This window comes from Lagenorhynchus albirostris, chromosome 10 (assembly GCF_949774975.1).
Source record: "Lagenorhynchus albirostris chromosome 10, mLagAlb1.1, whole genome shotgun sequence".
Taxonomy (NCBI): domain Eukaryota; kingdom Metazoa; phylum Chordata; class Mammalia; order Artiodactyla; family Delphinidae; genus Lagenorhynchus; species Lagenorhynchus albirostris.
In genome coordinates this window covers 81,090,931-81,102,994 of record NC_083104.1, presented here as the reverse complement: position 1 = coordinate 81,102,994, position 12,064 = coordinate 81,090,931, and the positions used below count along the sequence as shown (strand labels likewise).

Genomic DNA, 12,064 nt, shown 5'->3' with positions numbered 1-12,064 from the left:
AGCTCAAGGGCTGTCCCTGTGTCCAAGTTTGGATCAGAACCTTCCCCATCTGGGTGGGTCGGACAGCATCTCCTATTTACTGCTTCTTTGCATGAGGCAGCTCCTCCCAAACTCCAGCCCACAGCCTTCCTACAGTACTCCAAGCACCTGAGAACTCCATCTCCGCAGAGCCCTTGGTGCACAGCAAGGCCCCCCAGCAGGTGCTTTGGGACTGCCACACACCCTGTCGGTGCGTTCAGAGCAGCCTGTGAGCCGGACATGTGGACTCCCTAGGAAGTGGCTCCTATGCTCAGAAACTTCCCTAACCCTTGGCCAGCCATACCTGTGTTGGCCCTGACAGAAGCCGGGTAGCTTACTGCCCGGCCCCGCTCGGCAGTGACGGTCACCACGTATTCTACGCCTGGCATGAGGCCGGTCAGCAGCGTCCCGTCTGCCTCAGAGGGCACTTCTAGCCGCACCCTCTGGTTGCCGGCACTGACGTAGGACACCACGAACTGGTCCACCTCGGCCTGGGGGCGCAGCCAGTTGAGCTCCAGCGTGGTTGGCGTCACAGCCACCACTCGGAGGTCCTGGGGGCCATCGATCACTAGCCAGGTCAGAGAGAGGAGGGATCAGGTGGGAGTCTGGATCTGCAGTCACCAGCTTTCCTTCTATGAGCCTTGCCCCCAGCCAATCCCTCCCCTCTGCCCTCTTGGAGGGCATATTCCCAGCCACCCCTCTCAAATCCAGATCTCCACCCAGGACCCCACCCCACAGCCCCAGATCTCACTGGTGGTGATGGTCTTGGAGGCAGGAGGGCCCCAGCTAGTCCCTCGAAGGGCACGGACAGTGACCTCGTACTCCTGACCGGGGGCCAGTCCTCTCTGGTCATAGGCTGAGGCAGAGCTGGGCACCCGTGCTGTGAATGGGGGGCTCGGCCCCTCTGTCTGCAAGAGAGAAAGCACCAGGTGGATCAGGGCTGCCACTCTCACCCCTGCCGCTCAAGCCCCCTTATCCTTTCTCCAGTTCCAGGCAGGGTCAACATGCGACTGTGTAGAACTTGGCCCTATACAGCTGGGGCGCGTGGGTGGTATCAGCAAACACATGTAGAACACCTACTCCATGCCACGTACTATTCAAGGCGATTTATAGATATGAACTCACTTAATCTGCTTAAGAATCTGATGAGGTAGGTCGTATTATTCCCAACGGACAGATGAGGAAACTGAGGTACAGAAGGATTAAGTGGCTTGCCCAAGGTCACCAACACCAAGAAAGTGGCAGGGATTTAAACCCAGGCAGTGTGACCTCAGAGTCCCCTCTCATGGGCACTACCTTTTTAGCCTGGTCATCAGCTCTCTGCCAGAATTCTGACACATGCCAGGACTCTTCTTCTGGGGAAACAGGAGGAATGGACATTTGTGAGTAGTCTAACAGCCCAGCATTTCGCTGGGCTGTCTATCTAGGACAGCTAATAAAGACGTTCTGTTCTGTTTAGCTATGTTGGCCGCTATGGGGACACCTCCGTTCAGCCAAGTAGGATTGGAAATTTCAGAAGGTGCTCTCCCAAACCAAGAGAATTGTGGGAAAATCCGCATCGTAAATACCAAAGCATAAAACCAGACGAGAGTCCACGTAGAGCCTTCTGGGTTCAGGATGAAGTCAAGCTTTCCTGGGCACACAGGATCCCCAGCCCGCTCCTGCTCACTCTGCCCTAGGGTACCCCATCCTGGGAGGCCTGGGACTGGTGTCAGCTCAAGACCTGTGTGCTTCTCCTCCTTCCCAGAACGTATTCTCTGTCCCCTTATTCCCACACACACACACACACACACACACACACACACACACACACACACACGAATACACATACACACACACACATGAATACACACACACACACACACACACACACACACACACACACACGCTTTGAGTACTCCCTGATGATGTCTGGTCCTTTCAGCAAGAGAAGCCCACCCCCAGAGCTCTCCTTCTCCCTTCAGACCACCTACATGAACCTTTTAAACGCTTTGTAGTCCCTCCTGAGACCCATTTGGGAACAGTCCCCTGAAGAGTCCCACTGTCAGTCTAAGCCCATCTCTCAGCACCGTCTGTCTGGTCTGATGCAGGCTCTCTAGCCAGATGCTAGCAGCTGGTTCTGCCCCTTGGTGAGAGTTTTGGCCGCTTCACTGATGTCCTTGGCAAGCTTCTAACTCTACTCTCAATATCAACCTCATGGCCCCAGGTGGGCGACTCCACTTTGGCTGGTCCCTGGAGCTCACCTCATCCTCACCCTGCTTTTCAGACCAGACCAAACAAACTTTTCTCAGGCTGCAAGGGCCTGTGTCCCAATGAAAACGTGGCTTAGCCCATTTCCAGGCTGCAGAATACACCCAGACAGGGAATACTTGAACGTCTTTCTGTTCGGGGGTTCACCTCCCTCAGTTTCTTCATGCTTTCTCTCACATTCATAGAAGACCTTGCCTTTTGCAAAATAGCAACATTTCTTAAGTTAGTGGTCCTTGGGCTTGGGGTGCACCAGAATCACCTGGAGGGCTTGTTACAACACAGGTTACTGGGCTCTGCCCCCTAGAGCTTCTGACTCAGTAGATCTGGGGGTGGATTCTGACAATTAGCATGTCTAGTGCTCCAGGTGATGCTAATGCTGTAGGTCCAGGGAACACACTTGGAGAACCACTGAGTCAGAGGAACAATGCCACGTATGCAGGGAAAGGAGGAATGTTCCTCTTCTGTGTTCTGAAAATCATTCCAATAACTAGGCGTGTCCCTTAGCCAGGGATAGTAGAGTTTGGGCTTTGAGAGAGAAGTGGTTCTAGAAAAGGGGAGGGGATAATGTAGAGAGAGGCTTCTAGGAAGATGGCAGTGGCCAGAGGACAGCCAGCTACTGAATGTCCTCTGTGCCAACAGAAATGGATAGAGAGTGCTGGCTAAGGCAAGAGGCACAATTCTAGGGGCCAGCCACAAAAAGCATAGAAAGCACAGTCAGAGGGCCAGTAGCACAGGCTGATGTGGAGTCCAAGGGAGGAGTCTGGGGACCAATCTTACAGGAGCATCTTCCACACCCAGGCTCAGAGAGGACCCAGAATGTGACAGAGGCCCATACCCAGAGCAAAGCAGATGAGCTAAGAGCATGGCCAAGCTGGACCCAGGCCAGCTCAACACCAGCCTGGCCCCACGGAGAGGGAGAAAGCCTAGGGCTGCAGCGGGGAGGCTGCACCCCCTGAGAACACCAAGGATAAGTTCATATTTACTAAGAGCGGGAGATGATTCTACCCTGTAAGCTCCTTCTATCTCAAGTGTTTATTTTACTTCTTCTTTCCCTGAAGTTCCTTAGAAAAGTTCTGTTTAAAAGTCCTACCCTCTCATGGGCTTCCCTGGTGGTGCAGTGGTTGAGAGTCCGCCTGCCGATGCAGGGGACACGGGTTCGTGCCCCGGTCCGGGAAGATCCCACGTGCCGCAGAGCGGCTGGGCCCGTGAGCCATGGCCGCTGAGCCTGCGCGTCCGGAGCCTGTGCTCCGCAACGGGAGAGGCCACAACAGTGAGAGGCCCACGTACCGCAAAAAAAAAAAAAAAAAAAAAACAGTCCTACCCTCTCAAGATTAAAGCTATGCAGATAATATACACACAGAAGAGAGTGGGAGAAACACTTTACAATGTTAACAGTGCTTGTTTTAGTGTGAAACAGCCAACGATTGTTTTTTTTCTCTAGTTGCCAAATTCTTGTCTTGTGATTACATTATTTTTATAACTGAAAATAATTTTTTTTTAAACAGAAGAAAAATCCAAGCTCTCTTGGTTGTGCAGCAAAGTAGGGATTTCTGCCTCTGCTCCTATCAGGGGGTAAGGAGAGACAGAACACGGCAGGGCTCTGGGCTTGAGGGGATAATAAGAAGACTTAGAATGACAAGGCCAGTTGGGGTGGGGGTGACAGCCAGCACCTCTGAGCTGTCCCTTCTGTCCTAGAGGCTTCCTAGGTTTAGGCCCTGGGACTTATTTATTTTTCCAGAGTCCTGACTGGGTAGGGATGAGAATGACATGGCCTACCCAACAATGGCATTTGTGGGATGATGCAGGAAAACATTTGGACAGTAGAAATGTCAGATGATTTGAAACTAGGAGACCAAACACATCATAAAGGCCCAATCTGCATAAAGGGAAATCTCTAATGAGAGGCCACAGTCTTTGTCCTTAGGGTGTCCACAAATATTTTAAGAGTGAGTTGGAAGGAGACAGAGAAAGGAGGTTTTGCAATACACCGATGACACGGAGGTAGGGGAACCAGCTCACAGACTCAAATAATTGCAACAGCCTAGACAGGTTGGCCCAAAGCAAAAATGAAACACTGAAGAGAGCCAAATGCAAAGGCTTATATTTAGGCTTAAAAAAAGAGTATGGGGCTTCCCTGGTGGTGCAGTGGTTGAGAGTCTGCCTGCCGATGCAGGGGACATGGGTTCGTGCCCTGGTCCGGGAAGATCCCACACGCCGCGGAGCGGCTGGGCCCGTGAGCCATGGCCGCTGAGCCTGTGCATCCGGAGCCTGTGCTCCGTCCTCAACAGGAGACGCCACAACAGTGAGAGGCCCGCGTACCGCAAAAAAAAAAAAAAAAAAAAAAAAGAGTATGTAGTTGAATGTCTTCTTTTTTCCTTCTTTCTTGTCTTCCTTCATTTTTTCTTTTTTCCTTGTTTATATTTTTTAAAGTTTCCACACTGAGCCTATATGACTTTTATCATTAAAAGTTACTTAAAAAAATCAAATGTGATCAAAATAACTGACAGTTTGTCAGTTATGAACTGACCACAAGTTCATATACGTCAACTCTGAGAAAAGTGCCAGGGTAGCCAGAGTGAGCCGGGGGAACAACTGGGGTCCTCTTTGCTCCCACATTTTGATGGGGTGGGGCACATGCAAAAAGCAGGAGGTATTAGAGGAGGAAAACCAAAAAGTGAAGGATTCAGAGAACAAAGCATTAAGAAAAGGGGAGAAGAAACCAGTGGATTTGGCCTGGAGGGAATGAAGGGTGACGCGATGGCTGATGTCTCCAAATACTTGAAAGCCTATGGTGTAAGACACAGGAAAAGAAAAATCGCGTTCTGACGGCTGGCGAAGGCCCAGCTAGGGCCAATGGATGGATGTTAGAATGGGGCAGATTTGGATCCAGCAATAACAAAAAGAACTGACTACAGTGATGAACAAAAATGGAGTCGGCAGCCTCAGGAAGTCTGAGCTCAAGGTCACCAGAGATGTTCCAGCAGCAGTGGGCCAATGCCGCAGAGGCTTCTGCAGCGGGTGTGGGGCAGAACGAGCAGGCCTTTGGAACAGCTTCGGGAATCAGCCAGCTGCGTGCAACCACCGGTTACCTGGGACTCCTGCTTGAGGTGAGCAGGAGGGAGCCCCCTCCCCGCAGTCCTGCCCACTCAGCCCCCTCTTGGAGCTTGGCTCTCACCGTGGGGATGAACTGAATTTCGTAGGCATCCACATTGCCAGGAGCCTGGGTCCACTCTGTCCGAACCATCGTCTCCTCCAGGAGGTGCATCCTCAGGCCCTCAACGGCTGGCACCTCTGTCCAGGAGAATAGGATGTGAGAAGCTGCTTAGCCCAAGGCACCCCAACCTCCACCATCACAGGCCCCTCCTACTCAGGGCCGCTCTGAGAGATCCACCCAAGCTCTGACTCCTCTCTGGGGGTGGGACAAAGCCGGCAGCGGCCTGAACAGACCTTGGGTCTCATTTACTGCCCCCCATCTCCAGGAACACAAAATCTCCCTAAAAGCAACTAAAGGGGCCCCCAATCTGCTCATCAGAGATCTGAAGGCAGGTCCCACCTGCAGGCGTGCCCCCACGGTTCTGCAGCCCCTGGTGGACAGTGGCTCCCTGGCTCCCCTGACTGCCCCGCCCCCCACCCCAATATATGCCCCCCCCTTCACTCTTCCTCCAGTTCTCTGGGCTCCTAGGCCTCAGACTCAGGCTTTCCCACTGGCTCCAGTTTTCCAGTCCCTTTTCCCACTGGGAAAGGCTGCCCACTCACCTTCCCCGCAGTCCTCCCCTGCATAGCCATCTTGGCAGACGCAGCTGCCCTCACGACACTCTCCCCGACCGTGGCAGTCCCCGGGGCACGTCTGGATGGCGCAGTCGGGGCCTCGGAAGCCCTCGACGCATACACACTGGCCTGCGCGGCACAGTTCCCGAGGCCCGCAGCCCCCAAGGCAGGCGCTGGCGGGAGGCCCTTCCTGCCCGCAGTCCTCGCCGCTATAGCCCGCGTGGCACACGCACACGCCCTGCACACAACGTCCACGGCCCCGGCAGTCCGCCGGGCAGGTTCGGGTGGCGCAGTAGGGGCCGGTGTAGCCAGAGTCGCACACGCAGCGCCCGTCCTCACAGCGGCCGCGCCGGTGACAGTTGGAGGGGCAGGTACGGAGGCTGCAGTCCTCGCCCGTGTAGCCCTCCCAACAGGCGCACACACCATCCTGGCACACGCCGCGCTGGCTGCAGTCGCGCGTGCACCGTCTCACGCCACAGTCTTCACCCTCGTAGCCGTCGTCGCACACGCATCGCCCCTCCAGACACTGGCCGCGACCTTGGCAACCCCTGGGGCAGCTGCGCACGCCGCAGTCTTCGCCCTCGTAGCCCACGTCGCACAAGCACACGCCATCCTCGCAGCGGCCGCGACCACGGCAGTCCCCGGGACACCGTCGGCTCCCGCAGTCCTCGCCTGTGAAGCCCGGGTTACACACGCAGCGGCCGTCCACGCAGCGCCCGCGACAGTCGCCGGGGCAGGCGCGCGTGCCACAGTCCCGGCCTGTGTACCCGGGCCAACACACGCAGCGGCCGCTCTCGCAACGACCCCGGCCGCGACAGTCCCCGGGACAGCTGCGCACGCCGCAGTCCTCGCCGCTGTAGCCCGCGTTGCACACGCACACGCCGTTCTCGCAGCGCCCGTGGCCCCGACAGTCGCGCGGGCAAGCGCGGGCGCCGCAGTCGGGCCCCGAGTACCCAGGCCAGCACACGCAGCGGCCGTCCTCGCAGCGGCCCCTTTGGTTGCAGTCGCCCGGGCAGCTGCGCACTCCGCAATCGTCCCCGCTGTAGCCTGGGTCGCAGATGCATTCGCCCTCCTCGCAGCGCCCTCGGCCCCGACAGTCGCGGGGGCAGGTCCGCGTGCTGCAGTCCTCGCCCGCGTACCCGGGCCAGCACACGCAGCGGCCGTCCACACAGCGCCCGCCCTCACCACAGTCCCACGGGCAGCTCCGAGAGCCGCAGTCCTCGCCAGCGTAGCCAGGGTCACAGACGCAGCGCCCGTCCTCGCAGCGCCCCTTCTGGCTGCAACCTCGGGGGCAGCTCCTCACCCCACAGTCCTCGCCAGTGTAGCCCGGGTTGCACACGCAGCGCCCGTTCTCGCAGCGTCCCCTCTGGCTGCAGCCCCGAGGGCAGGAGCGCAGGCTGCAGTCGGCCCCGGAGAAGCCCGCGCGGCACACGCACACGCCCTGCACGCAGCGCCCGCGGCCGTGGCAGTCCCCCGGGCAGGAGGGCCAGCTACAGCTGGGGCCGGTGTAGCCAGGGAAGCACACGCAGCGACCACGGACGCAGCGACCCTGATCATTGCAGTCATCTGGGCAGGACCGGGAAGCTGAGGGGGGAGAGGAGGGGGGCGCCGCGGCATCTGTGGGGTCTGAGCAGGTGGGCCCACCCCAGCCTGGCTCGCAGGAGCAGGCACAGCGGCTCAGGTCAAACACGCCATGGAGACTGCAGAGGCTCCGCACGTCCGTCTGGCCTGGAGTAAGAGCAAGAGGTGGGCCTCAGTCTCTCTGCGGGAGCGGCTGACCCTGTATCGTGCTCCTCTGAGTCAGCTTCTCCAGCAGAGCCAGCCTCATTTCCTAAGGCCATCTTAGTTTCCAGCTGCAACTTGTCAGTATATGTGGCCTCCCAGTGCCCTAACATACGCTGGGGAGGAGTGGGCTGACATCTAGTCACGTGGCTCCTATCTCAGAATTGTTCCCGGGCTGCACTCACCGCCCCCAAGGGGGAGGCAGGCATGCCTTTTTCTAACTCATACCGAGGTCCTTTATGGACTAGCAATGCCCACCCAACCCTAACCCACTTCTCCACCTTCCTCTTTTTCTGTGCCCCTTCCTGGGATCATCCGCTCACCTGTGCCAGCCTGGGCAGCAGCAGGACAACATCCCCCAGTGCACTGTTCCTTGAGCCCCTTCACCAGCTCCTCCAGGATCTCCAGCCGGACCCTCAGGGCCTGCACCTCTGAAGCAGGGACGGGGGGCTCAGTGCCTGGGGGACAGCCACAGCTACCTGAATTGGGCAGGTTAATGCGGTGGGTGAACACCACCTGCTTCTCCCCTCCTTCCACGGTGTGCTCATAAAGCTGAGAAGAAGGGCCTCCCACTCCTGGCTGTTCTGTGCGGCCTCCTGGCTGGGGAGGAGGCCGTGGGGCTGGGAGTGTCACATTGGACCGTGAAGAGAAAGGCCCTGCTCTGACTGTGCCCAGCAGCACCAGGAGGGCCAGGCTGGAGGTTAGGGAACCTTGGGCTGGCATCATTCAGGAGGCTGCAGGGAGAGAGGGCACATATGAGAGCAGCTTCACAGAGAAGGAGACAAGATGAATGCCCTCCTTCCCCAACACACACACCCATAGTCCCACCACCCACGACTAATCTACCCAACTCACATGTTGGAAAATCCACGTTCAGCCCAACCTTAACGGATACCCTCCTTGGGCAGATCTGTCTCTACCTCGTTTTCCGATATCATTTGGTCACCCTGCTCCACCCCCTCCACCCACACTGGTCTGTTTTGCTTGTTCCACAGACACTACAAGATTACATTAGACTAAAGGGCCTTTGCACTCTATGTCTCCTCTGTCTGGGACGTTCTTCACTGAGCTCTCGGAGGCTGTCTCCTTGTTCAGATCTTAACTCACATGTCATTGAGCCCCAGAGGTTTTCCTTGATGCCCCGTTGGAGCAGCCTTTCATCACTCCCCAGCACAGGGTCCTCTGCTTATGTTCGTAAGGCATCTACTGCTGCCTGAATCAACTGTTTGTGTGGCTACTTGTTTATCTTTCTCCCACTGCTAGGATGGGAACTCCTTAAGAACAGGGACCTCATCTGTCCTGGCACTGCTGTGCGCCTGTGCCTGGCACGTGGGAGCTATTCAACACATTTTTGTTGAATGGATCAGTGGATGAATATAAAAGACTAATCCTTCCACAAGCACCTGGGTCCCAGCTTCTATTGTCTTTCAGAAACCTTAAGGTGTAGATTATCCTCTCTCTCTTTTATTCAGCCCCTTACTCTCAACTAGATCCTTCCCGTCAGCTTCCCATATGAGCTCAAAAAGCTCCTGTTTAAAACAAAAAACAAAAAAAACCCCTCTTCCTCAGGACTTACATTACTGAATATCAAATATCAAAACATTACAAAGGTGCAAGGATAGAGAGAACAGAATAGGGTCCAGAAACAGACCTACACATATGTGGTCACCTGATTAATGAAAAAGGTACCACTGCAGTTAAGAGGAGAATGAATTGTCTTTGTGATAAATGGTCCTGGGTCAAATGAAGATCCACATGGGAAAAAAAAATCTATCTCTACCTTATGTCCACCTACAGAAATTAACTTAAAATGAATATATAGGGACTTCCCTGGTGGCACAGTGGTTAAGAATCTGCCTGCCAACGCAGGGAACACGAGTTTGAGCCCCGGTCCGGGAAGATCCCACGTGCCACGGAGCAATGAAGCCCGTGCGCCACAACTACTGAGCCTGCGCTCTAGAGGCCATGAGCCACAACTACTGAGCCCACACGCCACAACTACTGAAGCCTGTGCACCTAGAGCCCGTGCTCCGCAACAAAGAGAAGCCAACGCAACGAGAAGCCCGCGCACCGCAACTAGAGAAAGCCCGCGCGCAGCAGCAAAGACCCAACGCAGCCAAAATGAAAAAAAAGAAAAAAAGGATTTCTTAAAACCTAACCACAAAACTTAACCATAGAGGTCATCAAAAGACACCATTAAGAGAATAAGAAGGCAAGCTACAGAGTGGGAGAAAATAGGTGAGATATGTCAGAATATGAATATATACGTATATAAATTATATATGAAGGGGAGAGTAGGACACAGTTATTGAGAGTGAGAGAGAGGATTAAAATCTAAACTAAAGGCCTCTCACTGTTGTGGCCTCTCCCGATGCGGAGCACAGGCTCCGGACGCGCAGGCTCAGCAGCCATGGCTCACGAGCCCAGCCGCTCCGAGGAATGTGGGATCTTCCTGGACCGGGGCACGAACCCGTGTCCCCAGCATCGGCAGGCGGACTCTCAGCCACTGCGCCACCAGGGAAGCCCAACCCGTTTTTGAAAGTGGCAAAAGAAACAGGCTCTCCAGTAAAGAATATAGCCAAAGGGCCAATTAATATATGAACAATAAACATATGTATGTGTGGAACAAAACCAGTAATCAAGGAAAGGCAAATGAAAACCGCAACAGGATGCCATTAAATATCCACCAGCACGGCTAAAATTAAAGGGACTGTTGTTGCTCAATATTGGCAAGAATGTGAGGCTACTGGAACTCTCATTTATTGCAAGCAGGAGCAGATATTAGTGCAACCGGACTTCCCTGGTGGCACGGTGGTTAAGAATCTGCCTGCCAATTCAGGGGACACAGGTTCAAGTCCTGATCCGGGAAGATCCCACATGCCGCGGAGCAACTGAGCCTGTGAGTCACAACCACTTAGCCTGCGCTCTAGAGCCCGTGAGCCACAACTACGGAACCCATGCGCCACAACTACTGAAGCCCGCACACCTAGAGCCCATGCTCTGCAACAAGAGAAGCCACCACAATGAGAAGTCTGCGCCCCACAATGAAGAGTAGCCCCCACTCACCACAACTAGAGAAAGCCTGCGCACAGCAATGAAGACCCAACGCAGCCAAAAATAAATAAATAAATATTATTTTAAAAAAAGAAAAAAAGAAAGAAATTAGTGCAACCACTTTGGAAAACCAGTAAGCAGTTTCTACTAAGCCATACAGCCTATAACTTAGCAATTCCACTTGTTGGTAAATATCCAACAGAAACGACTGCGTACATCCTCGAAAAGACATGCACAAGAATGTTCATGGGATTTTTTTCATATTAGCCCAAACTGGAAGCACCTCAAGTGTCCATTAATAGTAGAATGGATAAATAAATTGGGGCATAGTCATAAAATGGAATACTATACAAAAACACCCTCTTGGGACTTCCCTGGTTGTACAGTGGTTAGGACTCAGCGCTTTCACTGCTGGGCCCCAGGTTCAGTCCCTGGTCGAGGAAGATCTGCAAGGCGCACGGTGAGGCCAAAACCAAAACAAAACAAATAAACAAACAAACAAAATGAAAAAACACCCTCTTGTTACATGCAACAACATGGACAAATTTCGCACACATAACACTAAGCAAAAGAAACCATACACAAAAAAAGAACGTTGTAAATGATGCTATTTATATGAGGTTCAAAACAGGCAGAGCTAATACAAGATAGGATAGAATTACTAGAAATAGTTTGTTCCTGGAACTGGGTGGTGGTTAAACATATGTATACATAATCAAAATTAACTGAGCTATACACTTAAGATATGTGCATTTCACTATATGCACAAAAATATACTTAATACACAAAATATACAAAAATATACTTAAAATTTTTTTTCCCCAATCTCACACTCCCTCCAACCACCACATATTTTTCTTCTCCACTTCCTGGCCATAGTTGTCAAAAGATTTATCTGTACTCGCTATTTCTATTTCCCTATATCCCATGCATGCCTCAATCTGTTCCCACCTGACTTCCCGATCTCCTTTCAACCCAAAGGTTACCAAATAGCCCTCCCAAAGGTCTCCCAATGATCTCAGTGTCACAAAATCTAAAAGACGTTTGTCTTCACCTTACTTGCTCTCTCTCAAAATCACTGGATACTGTTGACCACATCCTCCATTTTAGAGCATTCTGTATCTGTGCTGTCAATAAGGTAGACAGGAGAGATCACTGACTCTCGAACACTTGAAATGTGGCTAGAGTGACT

At 53.7% G+C, this 12,064-nt stretch overlaps 1 protein-coding gene across 4 annotated transcripts in view; it reads right to left on the bottom strand.

The window, feature by feature from the left end:
• TNXB (tenascin XB) overlaps window positions 1-12,064 on the bottom strand; it is a 63,037-nt gene that overhangs the window by 43,735 nt on the left and 7,238 nt on the right. For all 4 annotated transcript variants that reach the window (XM_060163171.1, XM_060163180.1, XM_060163172.1 and 1 more), the window contains 5 exons: window positions 8,142-8,552; window positions 6,025-7,764; window positions 5,444-5,559; window positions 770-926; window positions 323-586 (listed from right to left, as the gene is read on the bottom strand). In XM_060163171.1, the coding sequence (XP_060019154.1) occupies window positions 323-586; window positions 770-926; window positions 5,444-5,559; window positions 6,025-7,764; window positions 8,142-8,544 (2,680 nt within the window). In that variant the 5' untranslated portion in view covers window positions 8,545-8,552. The remainder of the gene's footprint in view (window positions 1-322; window positions 587-769; window positions 927-5,443; window positions 5,560-6,024; window positions 7,765-8,141; window positions 8,553-12,064) is intronic.